The sequence below is a fragment of the Carex rostrata genome, chromosome 6 (assembly GCF_964058835.1).
Source record: "Carex rostrata chromosome 6, lpCarRost1.2, whole genome shotgun sequence".
In the NCBI taxonomy this organism is placed as follows: Eukaryota; Viridiplantae; Streptophyta; class Magnoliopsida; order Poales; family Cyperaceae; genus Carex; species Carex rostrata.
In genome coordinates this window covers 7,097,828-7,125,225 of record NC_135923.1, presented here as the reverse complement: position 1 = coordinate 7,125,225, position 27,398 = coordinate 7,097,828, and the positions used below count along the sequence as shown (strand labels likewise).

At 34.9% G+C, this 27,398-nt stretch overlaps 1 protein-coding gene and 1 long non-coding RNA gene across 2 annotated transcripts; both read left to right on the top strand.

Annotated features, from left to right (window-relative positions):
• The first annotated feature begins 338 nt into the window (after nt 1-338).
• Nucleotides 339-4,272, top strand: LOC144555880 (uncharacterized). The gene is made up of 3 exons (XR_013512145.1): nt 339-818; nt 2,629-2,738; nt 4,004-4,272. It is a non-coding gene; the product is annotated as an uncharacterized LOC144555880 (long non-coding RNA).
• A 15,298-nt stretch (nt 4,273-19,570) lies between these two features.
• LOC144555830 (putative disease resistance protein RGA3) lies at nt 19,571-23,077 on the top strand. Its single transcript, XM_078304261.1, has 2 exons — nt 19,571-20,459; nt 21,018-23,077. Exons 1-2 carry the CDS (start codon nt 19,621-19,623, stop codon nt 22,972-22,974), a joined length of 2,796 nt encoding a protein of 931 aa, XP_078160387.1. The 5' UTR covers nt 19,571-19,620; the 3' UTR covers nt 22,975-23,077.
• Nucleotides 23,078-27,398: the final 4,321 nt, after the last annotated feature.

Here is a 27,398-nt window from a genome sequence, read left to right as displayed (position 1 = left end):
TGTATATATGTCATTCTATGAGTAGCTTCTTTGGAAAATCTCAACCATTCAAATAGAATTGACACGAATCTCAAAGCCATGATTAAACTTTTTGGAGAACTTGACTTGATCAAATTTGAATGTTTGTCGGGTCTCTACCTCTATATTTCTCTTTCTTTTAATTGGTCAAATCATCCCTCTACATTTACTTCCTGGAGAAGAAATGGAATACTCAAGAATCTCAACCGTTCAAGTACATTGGCATGAATCTTGAAGCACACAAATAATATGTTCTCCACTGTCACAGTCCGAATTTCCTTCTTCCGTACGTTCACCAGTCGCTTCCTCTCTCTCCCACGCGAGCGACGACTTCACCGAACCTACACAACTAAGCCGTATGCCCTCAATACCTAACCAATCACATCGTCTCTCTCCCATTCCTCTCTGTACCTCCCTTTCTCTCTCTCTGTCACTCTTCTCATTTCCTTCTCTTTTTCGATCATGAGTTGTGAAATTTTGGTGCAGCATTGCACTATGTCTCCTCTCTTTTTCCCATTAATTCCTCAACCCGGTTTAGATTTCTTGTGATCCTCGGTTGTGTTCTTATGCTCGTAAAGCTTGAGGGAGGTCGAAAGCAAAGGAGGGACGGGCCCAACTACTGTCATGGTCTTCGCCATGATGCGAGTCGGAAGCACTATTCGAATCTGAAATTTCGATGCTTGGTTGTACGCTCATGTGTAGCTCGAAATCGGTTAGGAAGCGAGGTGGAGAAGGCAACAGCTGACTGCGACCTTGGTACCGGACGAACCGCACCCCTTTGTGATTTGCAGCCATCTCGGGTAAATGTTAAGCACCTCCTTTTTATTTGTTGAGTATTGTGCTTGATGTGCCTTGTGTGGTGCATTATATTATCGAATCGAACTTGTGTGAATTGCTTGCGGATTTGAGCGTAACCGGGCTTGAATCTGATCTCACCATCTCATATTCTTTGAAGTTCTAGATGTGAGCAGAGCCCTTTCATTCTTGTATGTGCTCTCTAAATTGTTAGTTTGATCTTGCTAATGTGCTTCTTTCAATTAGAATTGATCATACACCCTCAATCGTTGGATTGTTGAAATAGTTCAAATTGATCTTGAGAAATGAGAACCTCTAAACTTGATTTGGGCATTTGGTTGTTCAATTAATTCCCTTATTGTGATGATTGTGGAGTTGTATAAATGCGCCTCTCGGTACCAGTAGTATCACTTGTTTAGGAACCAAAGTATAAATATTTTAAGTAGAGGTACCAAATTGTAATTTTGTAAACCCTTAGTAATTTCCGTTGTTACGGAGAGTTGGGTGTAAACTTTGGAGAATTTAATTTAGAGGGATCGGCTTGAGTATTGACATGGATGAAAATAAATAAAAAAGGGAAAATGTGTCTTCTCTGATTTGTGTTGAATTAAATGAAAATTTGAAATAAATCCGATTTAGCCTTCGGTTTAGGCCGAAAATAAAATATAAAATAATTAATGGGCCTTATGAATTGAACTAGATAAAACAAATTGAAATTTAAAAGGGACAACGCCTTTGACTATGCTTTTAATTCGTTTAGGTTACGTAAACTCATTAAGGAAAATATGATGTATGAATTTAACTCAAGTGTACATGGACCTTGTATATTTGTGCCGAAAAATTTATAAATAAAAATCATTTGAATCTCAGGTCCGGGGCTTATTAAGTATCAAAAGTGATGAAAATACAATCAAGAGCATCAGGTTAATATAAAGCATGTAAATCAAATTATATACATACATAATAGACACTCAAGAATAGAGGTACAAACAATTTATTTTATTTTTAAACTAAAACACTACCAACACATTTAAAATAAAATAAAAGTTTCATAATAAGTTTTTAAATTAAAACATTTCTTTTAAACATTTCGAACTTGTACGAAAACTCATTGTTAATTAATAAAGCACAATTAATTAGCAACGAGAAATATTTATTTTTTACTTAGATTCGAAACGACTAGTTACACGTAGAATTAGATTAGTTATAAAATAACGAATTGCTCGACTTAGAAATAATTAGAAAAACACGTAAAATAGATAAACATTTATTCTCTAGAATTTTGTAAGACTAATTTACGTGTCTAAATTATAATATAACTAAAAGTATATTTTAATACTTATTAGTTTAGTAATAATTACATAATTTATGCATGTTTATAAAATATAGTAGCATTAGAAATTTTTAATAATAAGTTAGCTTTTGAAACCGTATTTCGACCGATTTAAAATAATTAGAGTTAAGCTAAAGTAAATCAAATAGATAAGTAATTATGATATATTAATAGGTAAGACACGTTTAAAATTACCGTAACTAACAAATGATTATTTTTGCGAATATTTCGACATTATAATTTTTACAAGCGATTTATCTTCAAATTAAATTATTAGAAATATAAATTATTTTAGAATTAAATTAGATTAATTCAGATCAAAGTAAATAATTAATATCTGACTAACCAGTTCAGTCAGACTGACTGAATTGGTAAGTTTTATAAAATTGAAATAATCGAGAATTCAACTTACACATTAATTGGGACGAGGGTTAGAATAAAATTAGCGTAGATTTTAATTAGTTTAAATTACGTGATCACAGATCAGTCGACTCCGTACGAGTCCGACCCGTGAGCCGATCCGACTGACCCGTAGATCGGAGCATATGCGGAGCACGCTGATTTTTAGCGACAGAGACTCCAGCCCCCTCAGGTGTGGGATATCTGAATTATTCTTTTCGTGGGCGTACTCTTACCAGTCGATCCATCTGACCTGACATCCGCACTTTATTTTAAGTAGTTGCATTAAAACTGTAGAGCATGTTTATCCTTTTCTGCACTTTAGATAGAATTGCATAAACCCTGAAAAATTTGAATTTACTATATTTTAGGAGTAGAGTAATTAAATAATATTATATATATATTTAGAATATTAGGTTATTAGTTTGTCTTCTTCTCGTGGAAGACAATATATTATTATTATTTTACGTGCATACACAGCATTGGTGAGAGCTGAGCAGAGCCGAGTGACTTCGTTCCGTCTTGGTGTCACTTGGCATGGGACGGCCCGACAGCCACTGAGCTGAGGGTCACTTGATCCTTGGATGGCTTTAGGATTTATATTATATGTATAAACTTGATTATATATCATTTTCGATCATTTTACTATTTGACGTGAGCAGTTCCGATCTCGAGTTCTGTGGCACGATACGATTCGGGAATTTATTCCTTCCCTACATTAGGAGCTACTTTGCCTAGAACGGAAGTTCCCAAGGCCCAATGCGGGTCTTGAGGAATGAAGTGCAAGTGCATAAGGTCGGCGAGCCTTGATGCACGGGGTCGAGCTCGAGTCGAGCCCCTGATTCCTATTGGTCTGGCCGGACGGTAGAGTTCTCTCCTGCTCATGAGGGAAGAGATTCACTTTTTACGACTTGCATTGTATGATTTCTCCTATTGGATATGTTTGGGTGATGAATCGTTAGGCGAGATGACACATTGGATTTGATATAACCATCGGCTAGTGTGCTATTATCTTGTGGAGCAATGCTCGATGTCACTAGGCAACGTGTATCATTGCACTCTGATCACAGTACTTGGATTATATTGTTTGGATCTTTTTGATCCTATTAGCACGGCACGGGGTGATTACTTTATCCATATTATTATTATTATTATTGTATTTGGGCACACAGTGCAAGGAGTACTGGATTCCGACTTGATTTATATCCGATATTACACCTTGATTTTATTTTGGATTTATTTCGCATGTTGGCATAATAGAATAATCGCATCATGGCATCATTCAAAAGTATTATAAATTCTATTAGCTATTAATATAGGTTCACACATGTGCATATTTTAATTGTATTCATTTTATAAATAAAAGTGATTTGATTGTAGAGGATCCCTGAGGGGATAATTTTGGGTCACATACTGGGCGATTCGTCGCTCACCCACAAGTTGTTTCGTGGGTTTTAGGTACAGGTTCTGGCGGTCCGCAGCAGGAGATGTCAGGAGCTGTCCCCGAGGGCCACACCACTTGACCTAGTTAGGATTATGCTTTTGATTAGGTTTACGAGTCCCGTATTTTCTGTGTTATATATACGGGCTCGATAGATCATGTATCCCCTTCTATAGATGGTGTGATTTGGATCCGAGATGGATCGAATTATATGTTATGTATGTGTATGTTTATTTATTTGCTATGTGACTGATGCTTGATATTTATATTATTTTGCTTCCGCTGCTGTTTCATTTATTATTGATGATTAGCCTTGTGTGCTTAATGATTAATTAAGCACGAGGCGATGTTGATCACACCTTAATCCAGAATTCCTGGTTTGGGGTGTGACACATTAAGTAAATGAGCGAGTTTAAATGAGCGGATAAATGAGCGAGTTGCAAATGAGCGAGCTTTTAATGAGCGAGTTATGACTTATGACTCATAACAAAATCCAACAAATTGTCATAATTCATTTAAATAAAATATAATAAAAATTCAACAAAAATATAATCATATTACAAAAATCAACAGTATCATCAACACTTCAACAATAATACTTTCACAGCCATCGTCCAACAAACAACAATAGAATATATATAACAAAAATCAACAGTATCATCCAACAAAGTGTAATACTTTTACAGTAGCATCAACAAACAACAATCAATATATTACAAAAATGGAATAACTATGCTCACTATCTATCAATCTTAATGAGATAAGATTGATGTTACACATAATTACACATGATTAAATGTGGCAGAGATTAGATGTGACAAATTCTTAATGAGCGAGTTATGAGCGAGTTGGGTAATGCTCATGCTCGCTCATTAAGTAAATGAACGAGTTTAAATGAGCGGATAAATGAGCGAGTTTAGACGAGTTTTTAATGAGCGAGTTATGAGCGGCTCACGAGTTATGAGCGATTTACTCACCCCTATACCTGTCACATGAGTTAGTCTTTGGAGCTGAAAACCTAAACTCCTCTAATTCTCTTGTAAATTCCTTCTCTCTAACAACGATTGTTGAATTGTGATCTGCCATTCATGATTCGGAGCTCCGCATGTTGAATCCTTGATCGTAGGTCGTAGCTACACTCTATCCGAATTCGGAACCATCTGATCACTGAGATCCCCGCTTTTCTAATAATTTGCACGTTCTTGTCTTGAGTTTTAACCCCGCCACAAATCACATTATCCATAGTGTGCCAAGCCGAATGATGAGCATGCTTCGTCATATCAGTGGCTAAATAATATAGTTCCCCACGAGAAATGCATGTAGTTGTCAAATATAAAAGGTAAATGTGGAATCAATGAAGTTAATGATGTCTAATTTATAGATAATTGGACTAGGAGCATATCTTATTTCAAGATAATTGGACTACCGAGGGTTGACTTCTTGTTACCCCTTGCAAAAAACGAGTGTATTGATAGAAATAATAAAATCATAATGTGTTTTACAATTAAAATACAAGCAATTCAGAATCCGTAAATTCAAAATAAAATAGCAAACATAATTTAAAACTTATAGTTTTGAAGTGATGACATCATTAAGCGGAAGCGTAAATACTGATTATCAATGATTTTCCTCAGACGTAATGATGGAGACTTTAGACGTTTTTATTAATTTCTCTTTTCAGTAAAATAAGTGGACGAAGTTATTCATAATTGAGATACGTCCAAATAAGATAATAGGTCTATTTATAACTCTAAGGCAACATTTGAGACCAGTATATTTATTACATACACTATTTGAAAGACATCCTTTAGAGGCACCCTTTGGAAGACACTCTTTGGTGGCACCTGTTGGGACCTATATATTTATTATGAATTTTTTCATTAAAAATTCAGATGCGTTTTCATTAATTCTTTAATTGAAATTGGTGAACAATAATAACACAGGCCATGTAATAAAATAAAACTAACATGTATCTCTTACAAAAATGTTGAAGACAAGATCAAAGGACTAAAACATACATTTAGATCTGTCAAAGATAGACTCGTGGAGGGTTGCTGGAGCCAGATCCAGCTCCCGCTTCATCGGCTCAAATATACTTATCTCGATATTGACAATATCCTTGATAAATATGACAGTGTTTACCGGGTACAAAAGGTAAAGTCATCACGTAAAAGGAAGTGGTACGAGACATGGTTCTCAAATTATCTCAAGCGGATTCTGTTTCGGAAGCTTGACACAGAGATCGATCGAGTGAATTAGCAGTGGGAGAAGAGAAAGTGACGAAAGAGAACCGAGGCCCAATGACTTCACCGAGCCTTTTCAGCATATAACCCTGAAGAAATATTGGGCCGAGAAAAAGATACAAACAAAATTATAAAGTTGCTAGTGTCTGATCTGGGATAGCATAGTGATTTGAGGTCTACAATCCCTAAAGCTCCTATTTACGACACAGCTGGAATCAGGGAAATCAACACTTGCAAGAATTACAAACGATATCCTTTTTTTGCTGTAGAGTGAAGCAATTTTCTAATAACAACACTCAACAAAAATACATGTTGGATAATTACCTCAATCTAGCTTAACTGGTTTGCAATACGAAGAATGCTTACAATTAATATATTCTTTTGTACTTTCCCAATGTATCAAAGATTAATTATAACAATGAGAAATTGGTGCCAATTAGTAAGGAGATTGCCAATAAGTGTCAGGACATTAGGGATTCTCTCTGGCAGTTAAGACTTTTGGATATTATTTTTTTAAGAAATAGTGATCATTTCATACCAAATTGTTAATTGAATAATATTGATTTTTTATAATATCTTAGAACATTATATCATAAAAAACAATTGAAATTATAAATGTAAGTTCTCATGATTAAAATGACAAGAGAAAAAGGAATTGGAAGTTCTTAAATAGTATTAAAGTTAAAATAATTTCTCACCAAGTTCATGATTTTTACCTACATGTTCACACAATAAATGCACGCCCCATGCTTTTCTTCATTTTTCACATAATATCATTAGTTTGCAACTAGTTGTGAACTTATCAATACAAGCAATGCTGCATGCATTAATTGTTCTTATGCAAGAGACGACGGTGAACTCAACTACTCTAAGTTCGTATTATTATTGAAAAAAAATGGAATCTGAGTATTCTAAAAATTGTTTCATTCTGATATTCAACAATTTTTAATAGCATATTCGTTGTCGTATACAATATATAAATTTACAATTATTTTCTCTAGTAAAACTAAAGTAATCGATATGTTGATTTCAAATGTCTCTGCAATTTTTTTACAGCATGATCAAATAAGAATAAAGCAACACACTTCGTTGTACATGATATGTCGCAGAAAAGTAAAAATAAAAAATAAAGTAAATCTCATACATTTTACAGCGATGTTATGTGTCTACCAATATGCATAATTTGTATCTCTATTATTTTATTATGCACATAGTTGTCCTGATCTGCCAACGACTGAGATTGAAAGATAAATTTTCAAATATAATATCAACCCTCCAATCACATAATTTGTCTTATTTATATTAAATACATCCATTTTATGTGTAGAAGTCTAAATTTAGTTAAAAAAAATACTCGCCACACAGATTGCTACATGGTTTGTCACAATTAAAATTGAAGGAATCTTTAGCGATCTATTTCCTTATTTCTTCTTACACCTATCTCTTATTCCTACAATTAAATTATTCCTTTATTTCTCTGTTTCCTCCATTTCATTTCTCCTTTTTTTCTATAGCTTCAACAATAAAAATAGAAATAATCATATCTTTCCGAATTTTGTTTAGGACTACTGTATCTTTGTGAATAGATGTATAACCGATCTTGTGCTGATAGATACAATCATATATTTCCGATTTGAAAAGAAAATGATGAATATCTAGAACTTTTGTGTAGAGAAATGATATGTACAGAAATTTTCATTGTTAAAATAATTTCCATAAATAATATATATGTAGAAAAAAAAACTTTTATTTTAATTATTTAATCATATCTTTCTCAATTTTGTTTCTTTACGTATCATTTTTTCTCTAAATTGTTTAATGACCTGTCTTACTTCTGGAGAAAATTAGATATCAAATCGCAATGATACTTCAAGAATTTTTTTCATGTTATATTTGATCATTTTTTTTCATTTGTTGTTTCTTTTATTATTATTATTATTATTATTATTATTTATTATTTGGATTTCTTTTTTTTTCATTTGTCTTTTATTTTCACATAAATATTTTTTTTCTTAATTTTGTGTGAATGTCAAACAAAAAAATATATTTATATTCTATTCAATTTTATAATATGTTCTGTTGCAACGCACGGGCACAATACTAGTATCAGATAATATAGGTTGAACTTAGTTACTTAATTAAAAGTCATGAAATAACATATATTATCTCATGGATTGAGTCACAGAAAAACTCGAAACAAATTGAAGGAAGTATGTAGACGCGTACCCTCCTCAATTAGGAACTAACTCTGCTGCTCTCCAAATAGGAGACAAATAGGAGAGCATGACTTTGTTATTCAAAATCGAACTGTTAATGTGTGTTGAGATTCGTACATGAAAAAAATCATTGGTTAGAGTTTGGATAACAGGGGCATGCTCTCCTATTTGAAAAGCAGCGGAGTTGGTTCCCCTCAATTGGCCTGAATTGGACAAAATATGTGACTATTACTCGAATTTGTATCCTCTAATATATCTCATATTTTGCGTGAGTTTTTGGAGAATCTCAACCGTTCAAATATATTATGCACGAATCTCAAAGCTCAAATCACACTAGTCCCCGCGCTATCCCCAATTAATATATATCATTTTGTTCCTTGAGTGTTATTGCATTTATGAATCATTTCGAGTTCATGACTGAAATTGTAAAACTTCATAATATAGATGATAAACACTCTAAATAGTCACTGACTGTGGTAATTAGCAGGAACACTAATTAGCCATTAGAAGGTTAGTATGTGGATTAAATAATAATCAAGTTTTACAGATCATAGACAAGGAGTTGTCATTTAATCACATAGATACATGTTATGAGCATGGTATTTGATTGACTCTAAATGAAGCGTTAAATGGTAATGTGTTTGTATCATTAACGGTTTCATTTCAGTGTTAAGTTATAAAGTATGAGGTGTGGTCTTTTCTACATGAGAAGTGTGTATTCGTAAGTGTTGTCTAACGCTATCCGTAAAAAGTAGCTATAAGAGTGACATCTCAATACACATGACTTGTGAGGAGGAAGAGATGCTCACCAAGAGTACTATCGTTCCTCATATTACTATATGAGTAATAGTAACACTGTGCCCCTTGATAGAGTAGGATTATCCGTATACGGTATGATTAATGAAGATTAATTATATATGATAATCTACTCCAGATCAAGAAAAGATTAAGTTTGCGAGGATGATACATACCTACCTTGAACCTAATATGTTACTATGAAACGAAAGAATTAACACAAGTAAATAGTTTATTCAGGATCATGATATTGTACTGGACAACATCATCTGTGTAATTGGGGGTCATAATACACTGCCAGGTGCCAACTATGATCTATAGAAGTTAAAACAGTTTTTTAATTCTATTGTCAACATAACACAGATCCTATCGGGTCACACCTTATAGGAAGTAATCAGATAATCTTATGATTAGTTATAAATAGTTATAATTAATTAATAAGATGGTTTTATAATTAGTTATAAATGTTATAATTAATTATAAATGTTATAAAGATGACAAGCTTAAACAAATTAAAATTACAAGCATGTATGACATGTTGTGTAAAAGTTATCACAACTGCAATCACAAATGAATATAATTGTTCAGAACAATTATATATATGTGTATATTTGGGCCTTAATTATATTTAGATTAGAATTAAGAAAGCTTAATGATCAAAGCCCAAAAGCCCAGGTCCAATACTATTCAATTTGGGCCTTGCACTATTTATTTTGGGCCTTTTTGGGCCAAGGGGCATTTTGGCAATTTACCCAAATCGATCTCCTATTCATGCTGCCATTGAAGGATTTCATGATGCGAATCGGATAAAATAAAAAAAATTTAATCCGATAACATCTAAGATCGTTCTATTATTGCTAATTTATCCATGTCGTAATCATATACATATTCCTACAAGAGGGAATTTTATATCATACCTATGGTCTTTAACGTAGCTTGATTCCTCTGAGGTTCACCTTGAATCCGAAACAAGAACGGTGTCGAATTCGTGCTAGCGAACTCTCTTCCGCGTCTAGCTTTTCACCCGTCTATTAATCGATTGTATAATCAATCGATATATATTTTAGCAAAATGTTTTGGAGGAAAAACTCTAAACTCACTTGAGAGAGAGAAAAGCCATACCTGATGTATATATTTTGTTCTATTATTTACAGCCATTAAAAAATATAATTAGACTCTTTAAATTCGTATTAAAACATGAACAGAATTCGAAACAGCACATCAACTTCTGACCTTTCATTACTAAAACTACCATAACTTTATGTAGGGAATTCCAAACGACTTGAAACTTTCACCGTTGGATTCTAGATTCGAAGGGCTACAGAATTCATAGATCATACGCCCAGATTGGTTAATGTTTGCCCCTTCAAATGCTCATTCAAAGTTGCCTTAAAATCTGTCCATTTTGTAATCCGAATTTAATGGTCATAATCAATATTTGTTTGGGCTTATTCTCTTCTCAATTTGCTAAAATATGTTTTGGGCTTGGGCTTGAAATAAATTTATATTTCATAATATTCACATATTATGATATGTGCAACGAATATTATTCTCATAATATGCACATTACAATATATATTTATTTCCCTGCTAGTCAGTCACATCATGTGACATAATATTTATTTCTTGTTTCCCGTTCAGTTGGTGTGACCTATATTGAGGATCTATATTATGTTGGCAATGAAATAAAATATTTAATTTCATAAACTGTAAGCGGTATTCTAGCTATACATTACAGCTACCCAAATAACATAAACGTTTAGTAATCCTTTTACGAAACGCGATCCTTACAGTAATGTAACATTTGTCATTACTTGTGTCCATTTCTTGCCTTATGATATTCTGATTAATATACAAAGTAGGACTGTGTCATCTTTGTATTATAATCATTTCTTGATCTCTATTAAGCAAATTATAAAATTATAACTGCACTTCAGTTATATTGGATCCATTTATAATTCTACTTTACCAAGGGGCCCAAAATATCATTTCTCATTATTAATGAGTGGCAATGATGCTATTGACATATATCATTTTCCCGCACAAGTTACATATAAAGAACTATTATTTTTATCACCACTTCTTGCAAGTAGCTTTTAATAATAATTACGTTGTACATTCCTCATGTGAAAACAATATATGTCTCAATCTTGAAATCAGAGGCACGATGAAAACATTAATGACACTAACACAATCCATATAATGTTTCATCTATTAGGTCTGTTCAATATATGAAGCATTTCATATATTCGTGTTATTAAATGATAATCTTTTATCAATGTTTGCAGAACTACAACGTACTTTTAATCAACACGAACAGTCTTATATGTCATATTAGTGTTCCTGCTAATATGCAAGACCTGTGAACATTTTAGTGTTGTATATTTATTTACTTAAAGTCCTGCAGTTCAAGACCAAGTGCATCTTCTTGAACACTTCTAAATATAAATATAAAACTAATGGAACAAAATGTAAATCACATTCAATTCATAAATATAACATATATAAAAGATAATCAACAAATGATAACTTTTAGAACACAAATCTAACAACCATATGATGGCTATAAATAGGGGTGGAGGGGTGTTGGAGAAGATATACCATTTTCTTTGCTAAGTTGGAAAGTCTGATTGATCGTCTGTGGAAGTCAACTTCCTTTCTTTCTTAGTTTTTCCTCTCAAATAGTGTTTGAGTAAGGAAAGTAATATATACGTATTGACGTATATATTTTTGAGAGTTGTGAGCTGTAATCTCGCGAAGTTCGCGTAACTCTGCTTTTGCACGTGGTTGTGAATCAAAGTATCTGTAGATCGTGAGACAACTGTTTTTGCGAGTGCCGAGGATAGAGTAGTTTCTGGCAGAAGAAATATCCACTCTCTGGTTATTCTTGGTTATTTGCCACTCTAAAACCTTCAAATTGTAAAAATATCATCCCGAAATTTGAAATTATAAAAATGCCACTCCAAATAATTAATGACTAAAATACCCTCTCTTCTTCTCCTGCCATGGCTGCCAGTGCAAATCGATAATTATTGTAGAATTATTTGCTATCTATCTAGTCCCAAGAGCTTTTTGCCATATTCCAAATTTCTAGAATAGAGGTGATCTCTCTCTCTCTCGTGGTGCATGAACTACAATAATTACCGACCCAGCAATGCACATAACACAGCTGAGAATTCCAAGAGCATGCAGTCAGTATTAGGATCCTATGGTTGCCAGTGCAATTCGCCGTTTCAATCTGTATCCGAGTCAACTAGATAGATAGCAAAATCTATCATTATTAGGATCCGTTTTTTCATCTTGCCTTTCACCATGGCAGGAGAAGGAAGGGTATTTTAGTCATTAATTATTTGGAGTGTCAAAATTACAAATTAATGAAGTTTGGAGTGACATTTTTACAATTTTAAATTTTGGAATGACATTTTTACAATTTGAAGGTTCTGGAGTGGCAAATAACCAATTTTTCATTAAATTTATTACCTTTAATACTCAAAGAAAGGTTTGTTGCAAGCGCACAACTAATCAATGTAGTACTTAGGGTGTCGAACCACAGGGAGTACAATTAGATACTTAGCTTAAACTTTCACAATTAATTTCAGATAGATAAGGAAAGTAAAGTGCAATAAAGTAAAATTGGGGGGGGGGGGGTTGTTCTAATAATCATAAATTTGGGTTCAATACCCGGAAGAAAGGAGTTTTAAATAATAAATGAAAATAAAACAAAGAAGAGAAATGTTGGTTTGCTTTCAAGTTGAGGAGATCTAGGGGCATTCGGTCTACAATTCATTGTTAATTCTATATATTCGGTATTGTTTAAATTTATGTATGATTTGATGAGGTTTCTAACCTAAAGTGTTAAAAAGGGACACAGTTGTGAATTAATAACGTGTCTAGATAGTTTCAGATTTCACGGTCGTTCTTCACCCTAGCTATCTAGACCCATTAAGCTCTTGTTAGCATATTTCAATTAATTATTGATTCAAGTATTTTGGTGCGGTGGATTAATGTTTCTTGAATTTTAGGGCTGTCACCATCCTAAAGGGATATTTAACACTCGTGCACACAAAATACATATCAATACTTAGTCAATCTAAGTGTCCTAAGTAAGGGTTTGATTTCACGGTCGTTCTTCACCAAATCCTAACCTATAAAATCTATAGATCTGGTTTTGGATATCATCACTTCTAATCCAAGTCCTAAGGTATTTGTGTTCATAATTTGGTACTCTCCTCTCATCCTAACTACTTTGGTTCTTTTGAATCAAAAGGGAATCCAAAGCGAAACTACATCGATTGCAAGTACTAAACTATGTAATCAACACAAATGATAAATCACATAAATTAACAATCAAATCCCATAAAACAATCATAATAAAAACAAATAACCAAATAAGATAGAATTAAACAAGTTCATGCATTGACCTAAACCCCAAGAGAGAGATCTACTCTCTCTTGGAGAGATCAATTACAAAGTTTGGCAAAAATAAGAAGAAATGAAATAAAGAAATGATTACACCCTTTCTTGGATCAAAACTCTCAATCTTGCTGATTTCTTGCTCAAATCTTCTTCTTCTCCCTCCTTCAAAAGCTTCCTTGGCTGCAGAATTTTTCGCTAAGTGTGTGATGCTTTGAATGGAAAAGAACCGCCTCTTTTATAGTAGAAGACCATGCCCAATTTAGAGGCTAGAATGTGAGGTTAGTGGATGTTATCTTTACATGTTTTTCGGACTGACATGTCTAATTTTAGTCTTTAAAACGCGTCCCTGGATGTGCCAGAAATAGAAAAACTGTCGAAAATACATTTTTTGGCTGTCTGCGGGTCCAGTGCGGATGCTTTGGGCTGCACTGGAGGTGAGTGCGTCTGCACTAGGCTCAGACTTTTTTTTTCTGTGAAGTGCTGAGATGCTGAAAATTCCTCTAAGTATTGAATGTGTCCGCACTGGATCCAAAATTTCTTTTTGTTTTAGTTTCTCACATTGTAGATCTTCTCACTAGCTTTCCGAAAAGTGGTCATAAGCCCAAAACAGAATTACAAGTCAAAAGTTATGGCCGTTTTAAATTCATGCTCCATTTCTGTTGGATGCTACAGTGCGTCCGCACTAGGGCATTTTTCTTCGTTTTTCTTCATTTTTATTTATTTCCTGCAAATTAAAACTAAGCAAACGCAGTAACTTGATTATAGGTGTATTCTATTCATTTTATATTCAAAATACAAGATATTTGGTGTTGTTTCATAATAAAAACTAGATTGACTGTGTATATAATTTAGGATTAATTTTCTAGATACCCTTCAAAACAACTTCAATTTCTTATTTACCTTTCAAATCTTAAATTTATATTACTTATCCCTTAACTCTTACAATAATTTCTTATTTACCCATCACTTAACCAATTCTATATTATCCCTTTTTAAATTATAAAAAACTCTTGATTCAACTTTGATTAAAAATAAAAGACAGTTTTGCCCTTCTCTTTTATTTTTGAAAATGTTACCAACAGCAGAATCGAGTTGGCTCTTTGCAAAACAACTGGTTCGCTATTATCGAAAATGGGATACTAAGGAGGAACCATTAAAAGGTACATGTGGCCTTGTTATGAAATTCAACATCAATCACCTCACTACAGATGTCACTATATCACTTTCATGCCGTTTGCCGCTAAATAGAGTAAGGGGCCTGTTGCAGCTGCACAATAACTTTTCATCTATAATTTTGCTTATTAATTTTCTGCTGAGTATAGTTTAATCCCTGTGTTATTCTTTTAGTCCAGGTATATTTGATCTCAATAGACTTCTCCGATAAATTACCATTTTGACCCAGACACCAGTTAGTTAAGATAATCGTTACCTTGATTAGAGTAGCAGTAGATAAAAAAATTCAACTGAGATTAGTATAGGTATAGTATCATAATGCATTGGATTTTTTTGGGGAGCATATTGCCGAGTGGTGCTTAATTTATACATGTTAAGAAAGATTTTAACTTCTCTAGCCTCAAATGTATCCAGTAATTACATACAAGAGTCTTAAAATTCTAAAAACAAACCTTAATATCTCCCATCCTTAATATAAACTTTAGACCTATGAATTATTATAGCATTTTAACATTCTCAAGGGTCAATTCTCCGAATCAAGCTTTTTCAGTATTTAATGGTAAAGTATGAGGTCTAGGACTATGTAAACATTGATTAATTTATAAAGATATTTACAATTACTAAATAAAAAAAAACTTGACAGAAATTATTACCTCTCTCTTTTACTTATGAATAATTCTATTGATCAATTCTAAACTCTATAATATTGTTTTATCATAAGAGAATCTAAAAAGGAAAAGAACAACGTAGGTAAGAAACGGGAAAATTTTCACTTCATTAATTTTTCTTTCATCATATTATCAAGATTAGAAAAGAAAAGAAACAAACAAACATTCAGATTAATTAAGAAGAAAAACAAAGAAGGGGATGAATTGTTTTCACTATCTTCTTTTGTTGTAAACGTATTAGCTAGCGATCTTCTATTATTTTTAATCATATTGAAGAAAAGAAAGTGACAAAGGAGCAGCTACGGAGAGAGGAGGGGGGGGGGGGGGAGGGAGAGAAAGATAGCAGGTGCAAAGAGGGGGAGAATGAGAACATGTAGTGAAGGGTAAGACTGTCTTTTATTTTTTAATCAAAGTTGAATCAAGAGTTTTTTATAATTTAACTAGGGATAATATAGAATTAGTTAAGTGGTGGGTAAATAAGAAGCTATTGTAAGAGTTAAGGGATAAATAAGATAAATTTAAGACTAGAGGGGTAAATAAGAAATTGAAGTTGTTTTGAAGGGTATTTAGAAAATTAACTCTATAATTTATGCCTATCACAGGCATCTGGTGCTCCAAGTCCAGCAGCAGCAACTCCGAGGCAAGTCCAGTGGCAGTTTTAATTCGAATTTGAAACCAAGGTATAATGTTATATTAATTTATTTAATCATTAAATAAATTTAGTTTTAGAAATCAATCAAGGAGTAGATTCTTGGCTTAAGTTAGATTTAAAAAAATTACAGTATTTTTTTGCACTTAAGTCAGTACAAGAGTAGCAACAAAATCCTATATTAGACACTGGACACGTCGGTCACACAAAATATGAGATATCTCAGAGGATACACACTCCTATTACCCTGGGAAGTATTTGACTATTTGCCATATAAAGTCAGAGTTTTAAATATTTAGCTGTAGGTGCACAATAATTGTGTTATAATTTTTTCCAAACTTAAAAATAATGATATAATAATAGCTATTTAGAACTTTGATAAAAGTTCTTCATTATTTTGAAATTATATAACAAATCATATAAATTTATTTCAACAACAACATCTACAAATCTTAATTATGTGTTGATATTTAAGAATAAAAAAATATAAAAATTTTAAAAAATATTTAACTGTCTTTTATTTTGATCCGAAATTTTTATTAATATCTAAAAAAATATTAAATTTCAAAATCTACATCTTGTTTGAAATATTTCGAAATCTGTCCAAACTGTAGATTTATTTTTCGATTTTAGACTGAATTACCCCAAATTTATTTTTCGGTTTCGGAATTCCAAAACTGCAAAAAAAATGCAGTTTTGGTTTTACAATTCCTAAACTTTTAACTTTTTTTAATTAAACATAAAATGTTATAATTTATTTATTTTTTGTATTCAAATATTAGAAATATTTTATATATTTCTTTGAAAACAGATAGAATACTATATAATTTGATTTATTAGAAAGACTGCGACAAATAACCTAGATCAATATTTTTCAGGTCGGATATTTTGTGAATGTAAGAAAAATTAAATATTTCTTTGCGTTATTAAAAAAAATAAAAATATTTTGAATCTAAATTATTGATTCCAATTCAAAAGTCACTTTTAACTAAATACATAAAATATTGTAATTCTTGTATTTTCGAAAAAACGAAAAAAATTGTGAGAAAAAGTTATACAATGAAAATTTTGTCAGAGAATCTTTTTATTTTTTTCAAAAATAAAAGGATTACAATTTTTTTTATTTACCTAGAAGTCACTTTTCAACGGAAGCAATCATTAAGATTCAAAACAATTTTTTTTTCAATAACACACAAAGAAATATTTTAATTTTTCTTACAACCTTAAAAAAATTGTCTTAAAAAATGTTGATCCGAGTTATTTGTTGCAGTCTTTATAATAAATCAAATTATATAGTATTCCATCTATTTCAAAGAAATATATAAAATATTTCTAATATTTCAATTCAAAAAATAAATAAATTATAATATTTTCTATTTAATTAAAAAAATTAAAACCGTAAATATAATTTGCGGTTTGAAATTCCAAAACCAAAACTTTAAAAAAAAATTGTGGTTATGTAAAAAGAAATGCGGTTTTGAGATGCCTAAAACTGGAGAATAAATTTGCAGTAATTCAGCTTAAAATCGAAAAATAAATATGAAGTTTTGACAGTTTTCGAAATCTTGTCAAATAGAGTCTAGATTTTGAATTTTTTTTAATATTAATATAAATTTCGGTATTTTGACAAACATTATACAAAGGATAGATTAAGATGGTGTTAACTATGTGGCAATCAATTGAAGACATGCAAGAATTAAAATGGAAATTTGAATAATTAGAGTCAACACAATACAAGGGCAAGCCCATTTATTTCTCAAATTTTCCGGTGATTTATTCCCACCTCTTCTTATTTCAATTAATAAGGTGTCCATTTAACAAGAAGTAAATAACTGATTTATTAGTTTTCTTTATCAAACATGAACAAAATGATCCAAATAAATTTATTCTGTAACATTTTTGCGGCTTCGAGTCAAAATTTTATTGTAAAAATCCGCATACATTTAACATACTATTTTACTAAATCAAAACTTGAATTATAACACCAACCCAATTCTTGTTCCAAACTAGGGCTGCAAACGAATCAAACCAAATCAAATTTATCTCAATTTGAGTTTGAGTTTGAATAAGATTCAAATCGAACTGATTTAATTTGTTTTAGAACGAACTTCAATCAAACGAATTAATTGCAATTTTTTTTCGAATTGAATTGAAGTCAATCGAATCATGAATTACATATTTTATTGGTAGTCACCGATAGTTTATGCATTAGTTTTCTTCATGCAGAACAAAATTCATGTTTTTTTCTTTTATCTTTTACCATTGACGAATTAACACTGATGAATTATGAGCCAATCCAAAATTCCCTTACCTTTTATACTGCTGGATTGATTAAAAAATAAGACATGGATCTAGTCAAATGGAATTTATTTTTTTTGTTAATTTGTTACGTTGCTGAACAATTTTTTCTATTATAAGTTATCATTATATTCACAATTTTGAACACTGATATAAGGTTTCTTGCTTAAAGATTGATGACTGAAATCATTAGTTGCATTATTTGAAATTCAAATTTAAATAATTTACGAATCAATTTTGAACGAATTATATCCAATTTGAATATTGAGTTTAAATAAGATTCAAACTAAACTGATTTGATTTGTTTGAGAACCAACTAATTTCATTTCAAATCAATTTAATTACGCACTTTTTCCAAATCAAACTCAATGTGCAACCCTAGTCCAAACGCCGCTATAAAAAATAGAATACGCGAACTTTCGCAGTATCAACCATAGTGACAAATTAAAAGTTCGGGTTCGGTTCGGCGAGTTCAAAAATTCGTGATTCGGGTATAATTCGGGTATAATTCGGGAATGATTCGGTACACTACGGAAGCAAAAAAAAAAAAAAATTTCAACAGAAAACACAAAAAAATTCCAAAAAAAAAAAAAATTTCCAAAAAACAAAAAATTTCCGTTTTTTTCGCGTTTTTATCGCGAATAAAACGTGATTCGCGTTTTATACGCGTTTTATTCGCGAATAAAACGTATTATACGTTTTTCCCCGTTTTGAACGGAGTTCGGTTCGGAAACATCAAAAAAACGTTTTATACGCGAATTATACGCGAATTATTCGCGTATCATGTCACTATGGTATCAACAACACTTCATCCAGGAAGAATCGAATTCGTATCCTCTGCATTAACTCAAAAGGAATCTTTTGTGTTAACACATGTCGACCATTTAATATGTTTTAAAATTCGTGCAGATTAGATTTATATTAATATTAAAGGACTTTTTATGTTGTAAGTAAGAATCGGATAGACTCCATTTAAAATCAGACGGACAGTAAAATTCATTAACTCAAAAAATTATCTTTTGAGTTAATGCAGAGGATATGCTATGCATTCGGAAGGATCTCTTCAAGTTCCCAACCGACAAGTTTTTATATCCACTCTGGGGGATCTCTTCTTTCTCCTCTCAAGTCTTTCTTCAAGTCAACTCTCCCATTCCTCCTCCTTACACATTGAGCACCATGAGCTGGGTTTCCACAATCTGGTCTTCTCCAGGCGTGGCAGATAAGGTATTGGACGTGGCAGAGAAGGTAGTGGATAAAGGCCTATCTCTGGTGACCCGTTACTGGAACGTAGAAGAAGATCTCGGGCGGCTTAGACGCAAATCAAGCCACATCTACTACCTCCTAACCGATGCCGAGGATCGCCGCAACATCGAGGATGAGTCGATTATAAATTGGCTCAACCGTCTCAAGTCGGTGTCTTTCGACACCGACGACCTCCTCGACGAGTACCAGACTTCCGTTAAGGTGCACAAGCATAGTACCAATGTAGCAGCCTCGCATAAGAGGAAACGGTTTCCGATCGAGTTCCCATCCATTGGCCCCGTATTGGGCCCAATTCAGCGCAGGAGGTTTACATCTCAGATTGATGCAATTGACAGCAGGCTTGCTGAGATTGCGGAGAGTCGAAAGAATCTGAGGTTGAGAGGGGTGGATGGGACCTCTCATTCAAGTGCCCGGCCTTTCCAAACTGGCCCTTGTCATGACCCGGCAAGCATAATCGGCAGAGAAAATGACAAAAATGAAATTGTCAACTTGCTGATATCCGCTCAGACATCAGCAGGTGCATCGAGTCCAAAAATTACAGTTGTTCCTATTCATGGCGCAGCTGGGATTGGGAAAACCACGCTTGCTCAAATGGTCTATGATGATCCGAGATTAAATTGTTTTGAAATCAGGGCATGGATATGTTTGACAGAAAGGTGTGATGTGAGCACTGCCATGAAGAAGATCTATGAAAAGATGACAGGCGAAGTGTATGATTTTGGGGACTTAGACACTCTAAAGGACAGGCTTAGGTATATATGGCCTCTATTATAATATTTTTTTTATTATCATGTGTGGGAATAATTATACAACAGCTTATGATTTGCACGTTTAAGTATTCAACAAATTAAAAGAAAAATTAGGTTCCAAGTGTCCAAACTAAATTAACAAAAAAAAGAGAGAACAAAATGAAATGTCCAAACTTTGTCTATAAATAGAATGATCCATAAATGTCAGTCAGGCATGTCATGAATAAGCTGGAAGATACACGTGATATATTACTGTAATCAAAAGAAGGTTATGATTTTGCATGTATCTGGAATAAAGTTGATGTATGGAGGTAATTAGGTTGTTTTGCCTATTGTTACAATAATACCCCTTTAGCCTTTCTAACAGTGCCTTCAAATATAGACCTTATTAAACTGATACCAATATCCTTTGGCTGGTTGGTGCCAACACTGATCAACACTCACCTAAGGCTTACTTTATTACCTGTAGCCTCATATGAGCCATAACATAAAAATAACGTATAACACTACACCAATACTAAATGGTTTCCTTACTGGCCAAATCTTCATTTTACCATTTAGGAACTATCTCAACAACAACAAGTTCCTGTTAGTGATTGATAATTTTTGGGCCATCGAGTTGGATTTCTGGGAGAATCTGCGAGTCCCTTTACTTGCCGGGGAAGATGGAAGCAAGGTTCTAATCACAACACGCTACGAGAGAACCTACAAGATAATGCCAGAAGTAAGATTGCTGGAACCCAGCTTAAAAGGCATAGATGAAGAAGATTGCTGGAAGTTAATCCAGTCCCTTGCTCTCCCACAAGGTATCATCAATCAAGATCATGAGAAATTGGTACCGATTGGGAAACAAATTGCGAGAAGGTGCCATGGATCTCCCATGGCGGCCAAGGCTCTAGGGGCAGTATTAAATGGGAGAAGTGAAGAAGAGTGGTCCGATGTGCTGAATGAGATGCGAGCCCTTAAAGGTGATATTAATGGTTTTGTTCTTGCTAGCTTAAAGATAAGCTACCATCACTTAAAGTATCACCTAAAACGATGCTTTGCTTACTGCTCGATATTTCCTAATGGTTATGTGTTTGAGAGGGATCAAGTAATTAGATACTGGATGGCAGAAGGGCTGATTGAACCAGATGGGAGGCGCCGGCTAGAGGCAGTTGGTATCAAGTACTTTGATGACCTGATATGGAGGTCATTCTTTGAGAAAATAACTACTGGTACTAGAGGTCAGAATGCCAAGCTCTTCTCCCGTCAGGTAGAGAGGTACAGAATGCCAAGCCTGATGCTCGATCTAGCAATGGAGGTTTCAAAATATGAATTTCGCAGCTTCGATTCCAGTAAATCTCTACCTGAGGGTAATCATGGTGACTCAAATGAGGCTCGCTATGCTTCTTTTTTGCAACCCAAGGATGCAAATACTTTGAAACTAGAGTGCTTAGAGCTTTACTCGAACTTGAGAACCCTGAAATTCTGTCACGAACTCAATGAAGAGGTGGTGCTGTCCAATTCCATACGGGCACCCTTTTTCCGTAAATTTATGCATTTACGGGTTTTGGATATGAGCAACAGTGATCTCAAAGTGGTACCAGATTCGGTCGGTGAGTTGATTCACCTGAGGTTCCTTGGTCTTTCATATACTAAAATTACAACCCTACCTGAGAAAATTTGTAACCTCTTCAATCTCCAAACCCTTGAGCTTAAGGGATGTTCGGAGCTTGCAGTATTACCAGAAGGGTTGCGCAAGTTGATCAACTTGCGGCATCTTGACTTGAATCTTGATTGGGAGGAGATAACCGATTTAACTGAAGTGGCACTGCCACAAGGAATTGGTGAATTGGAAGACCTTCAAACACTCTCTAGGTTCAATCTGACCTCTGCTGAAGGTCCATGTTGCAACATTAGTGAGTTAAATAATTTGAATCTTAGAGGAGATCTTTGCATACTGAACTTAGAGAAGATGCCAACCGGGCAAGCCAATAATGCACTTTTGAAAGGTAAACAGTTTATTGAAAATCTAATGCTGAGGTGGAACAGTTCAGCTCTCAATGATGAGCAGCTTCAGGAACAAAGTGAAGAGGTAATCAACTTGCTGCAGCCACACAACAGGCTTAGGTGTCTATGGGTTGTAAACTATCCAGGTACCAAATTTCCTAATTGGATGGGGGATGCATCATTTTCAAGCCTAGAGACGATTCGAATCTCTAACTGCAAAAATGTCAGCTTTCTTTCTCTTTTGGGGCAGTTAAAATGGCTCAAGAACATCCTAATTGACAATATACCTGTGGATACAATAACTATGCCCGAAGGGTTTCCATCTCTGGAGCATCTAAAATTGTTAAATTTGAGTTCTCTTCAGAGATTATCTCTTGAAAATAAGATTCCCAAACTCAAACAAATCGATGTTTCTAACTGCCCTACCTTGCTAGTATTGGTTATTCACAGGCATTTGGATGATAAATTTGAAAGAGACAACTTCCCGAATTTAAGAACTGTTTGTGTACCTCTGGACTCAAATTAAAAGGGGGCTAATTTGGTAGTAGAAGAACTGTACGCTGTATTAGGCAAGTGAAATTGAAATGCAGTGAATTGTATTGTTTTAGTTTTTTAGTTTTTATCTTTGTATATAACTTGGTTATTTTTATTATTTTTTTCTCCTCTTTTTTTTTTTTTTCTTTCTTTCTTCTTTTCTTCTTTTCTTTTGAATGTTATCCAAAAGTATCAGTTGTGCTTGTCAGTTCTGCTTGAGTGATTTCTTATAATTAGTTTAGAGATTGGATTTCACAATAAATTCACGCTTCTCGGTCTTACCTTACATAGTTACATTTATTTTTATTTTTATTTCATCATGCATCTTCGGTGTAGGACAGCAACAGGAACGAGTTATATCAGATTTTACTAGTTATCCCAAAGCTGAGTCCAAAAGGAATTACAGCTAATTTCACCAACAATTTACTAAAGCTACGCTACAGATTAAATCTAACAGAAACGCTCATCTGAAGGAGATGGGAGTAGTGTAGAGGACTCGTTGTTGCTTCACCACAGACGTTTGGGTCATCCTTCTTTTAGTCTTTTGAGTCGTTTGTATCACTCTTTATTTGAAAAGGCTAATAAGGATAAACTCTTTTGTGATGCTTGTGAGTTGGGCAAGCACACCAGGAGCTCTTGTATTTTTTATTTAGTGCATTCTGATGTATGGGGCCCTTGTCCTACAACAACTTTGAATGGATTTCGATATTTTGTGTCTTTTATTGATTGTTGTTCTCGTGTTACTTGGCTCTATCTGATGAAAAACAAGAGTGATGTGTTTGAGTGCTTTAAAGACTTCCACAAAGGGGTTCAGACTCAATATGGGGCAGTAGTGAAAGCATTGAGATCTGACAATGGAACAGAGTACACCAACAAGGCATTTGGAGAGTCTGTCATCCCAGGGCATACAGCATCAAACCACTTGTCCATATACACCAGAGCAGAATGGGGTAGCAGAGAGGAAGAATCGTCATCTCCTTGAGGTAGCTCGGAGTATGATGATTGCGATGAATGTCCCGAAGTACTTGTGGGGGCAAGCGGTCTTGACAGCGGCCTTTTTTATCAATAGGATGCCCTCACGAATATTGGAGTGGAAGTCCCCATTTCAGGTATGGAAAGGCACAAAGGGAGACATTCTTCCTTTGAGGACCTTTGGATGTGTGTGTTTCATGCAGGACAACAGACCGGGTGTGGGCAAACTGGATCCGAGAGCGATCAAGTGCGTCTTTGTGGGTTACTCAGCCACCCAAAAGGGATATGTTTGTTGGAGCCCAGTTGAGAGGAGGATATTCGTTAGCATGGATGTCACGTTTCGAGAGCATGTACCATATTACTCTTCTGGAGTGTCCTCACCCTTTGGGGACTCGCTCGATACTGGAGGTATGCGGCGAGAGGGGGAGAATAGCAGTAGCGATGCGTTGAGGATGGTGAGTGGAGATGTTCATTGCACGCTTGAGTTGGCTGTGGAGTCGATTGTTTTGCCGGTTGAGTCGGCTGTGGAGTCGGCTGTTTTGCCGGATCAAGGTGGTGAGACTCAGGCTCAGGGGGAGCTGAGAGTGTATATGAGGAGGAGAAAGGAGACTGCGGAAATCGTGCCTGTGCCTACTGAGTCGCCTGTCCCAAGTCCCTTGTCCTTGCCTGCCTCGACTTCGGAGACACCTTCACCGTCCACCACAGACCCAGAGTACTCAGGTGATATGATTCCTCTCTCTACTCCTCCCACTCCCCTATCGGTAAGGCGGACTGCTCGCAGCAATGCGGGGGTCCCACCTGATCGATATGGGTTCCCACATGACCATGACATTGCTCACTTTGTCTCTTCCTCTCACATATCACCTAGACACGGAGCATTCATTGCATCTTTGGACAATGTCTCTATCCCTAAGTGTTGGCAGGTTGCTAAGGAGGATCCTAAGTGGAAAGCAGCCATGCTCGAAGAACTTGAGGCTCTTGCGAAGAACAAAACCTGGCAGCTTGTGTCACTACCACCTGGCAAGAAGGCAGTTGGATGCAAGTGGGTTTTCACTGCGAAGCAAAACCCAGAAGGTCGGGTTGAGCGCTACAAGGCCAGGTTGGTGGCGAAAGGATACAGTCAGACCTACGGCATCGACTATGATGAGACATTCGCACCCGTAGCCAAGATGAGCACCGTCAGGACTCTGGTTTCCCTAGCCGCGAATGAGGGGTGGAAACTACACCAACTCGACGTGAAGAATGTGTTTCTTCATGGTGACTTGTTAGAGGAGGTGTACATGGAGATTCCACCGGGCTTCGGCACGAGCCAGACGACTGGTAAGGTTTGTAGGCTCAAGAAATCTCTATATGGGCTAAAACAATCTCCTCGAGCTTGGTTTGACAGGTTCAGAAAGGCTATGGTTGGCATGGAGTATCAGCAGATCAATGCCGATCATACTGTGTTCTTTCGACAAGATGGAGGCTATATCACGATGCTTGCCGTGTATGTGGACGACATGATTATCACGGGCGATGATGAGAATGAGATTGCTAGGCTAAAGGTGAGATTGGGGAAAGAGTTTGAGGTGAAAGACCTGGGACATCTGAGATACTTTCTTGGGATTGAAGTGGCTCGTGGGCCAAAGGGGATTGTCCTGTCTCAACGGAAGTATGTGCTGGATTTGCTAAAGGATACAGGTATGCTAGGGTGCAAGCCTGCAGCGACACCGATCGACCAGAGGTTCAAAGTGAGTGCCGAGGTTGGAGAATCAGTCGATCATGACAGATACCAGAGACTGGTAGGTAGGTTGATCTATCTGAGTCACACGCGCCCCGATATCTCTTTTGCAGTTAGCGTAGTGAGTCGCTACATGCATGACCCAAGGAAGGGTCATATGGACGCGGTGTACCAGATCCTACGGTATTTGAAGAGTTCTCCTGGAAAAGGGCTGATTTTCAAGAAGAATGGCCATGTGAATATTGAGGGCTACTGTGACTCTGATTGGGCTAGCTGTGCCGATGATAGGAGATCCACCTCAGGTTACTGCATATTTGTTGGAGGCAACTTGGTCTCATGGAAGAGCAAGAAGCAGTCTGTGGTGGCAAGATCAACAGCAGAGGCAGAATACAGAGCGATGGCTCTAGGAGTTGCAGAATTGCTGTGGCTGAAAAGCATGTTGGTGGAGCTGAAGCTGGATCGAGGAACCACGATGAAGTTGTGGTGCGACAACAAGTCAGCCATCAGCATTGCGAACAACCCTGTGCAACATGATAGGACCAAGCATATTGAGATCGACAGGTTCTTTATCAAGGAGAAGTTGAACAATGGGCTACTGGAGTTGAGCCATGTTCCAACTGGAGGTCAGACGGCAGATTGTCTGACTAAGGGTCTTAGTTCGATAGATCTAGCTAGAGGATGTGACAAGATGGGCTTAGTGGATATCTTTCGCCCATCTTGAGGGGGAGTGTTGGTACTATTTGTATGTTTTATATTAGTATCATTGTTAGGGTTCTTTTGGTAAAAAGGACATTATAGAAAGATGAGGGACTAAATAGGATATTGTAAGCTCTATATAAGCCCAAGAAGCTCTTGAATAAAAATTAATTCAATTTGGCACAAAAACAACTTATAACATGTTTATACCTTGTTTCCAAATCACAGTTCGAATGCAGACCGAGCGAGTAGAGCTACACCAGGGAAGGAATCGACTCGGAGTATCACACGTGTGATACCTCTATTGGTTATCCACCAGGACTAACCAGAGAGCGGTTTATTTCTTTTGCCAGAAATACTATAAATTGCTGAATTCTGCAAAAACACTATTCATCGAACTTTCGGTCAATCAGATTCACTGATTATCAAAATTTGAAATACCGCTAAATTCGGTAAAACACTATTCACCAATCCGAAAAACCGTAAACAGAGAAAGAGAGAATTTCAATTAACGGAGTAATCAGATTAACACGTGAATTAGTGAGTTTTCTCTTTCACCCATGCCCCTCTATTTATAGGCATTTGAGGAGGTTCGCAACAGACCGAAATACCCCCGAAGTTGCCAAAATTACCAAAATGCCCTTTTGGCATTCAAATTTGATTTTGCAACTTCATATTGGTTAGATTAGTTTAATGGATTCTAAACCCATTAAACCAAACCCATTATGAATAGTAAATATCCAAATCAAATATGTATAATTGTCATGTACAATTATATTCGTCTACGGTTTTCGTTTGGTAATTTTTATACAACATGTCAAACACGTTTATAAACTAACCAGTGTTTCTGTTTGTCATTCTAAATGACGTACAATTAATTATAATTAATTATACCAAGTATAACTAATTATAACCATTAGTTTTTGCTTTGTCATTTTTAACATGACAAATATAATTTAATTATAACACGTATAATTAATTATAACCATCTTAATATTAATTACAATAAATTTATAATTAATCAGTAA

Coding starts and splice junctions, on each gene's coding strand:
- LOC144555830 (XM_078304261.1), top strand. CDS start 19,621: ATGAGCTGGGTTTCCACAATCTGGTCTTCTCCAGGCGTGGCAGATAAG. Junction 20,460..21,017: donor ACTCTAAAGGACAGGCTTAG/GTATATATGGCC, acceptor TTTACCATTTAG/GAACTATCTCAACAACAACA.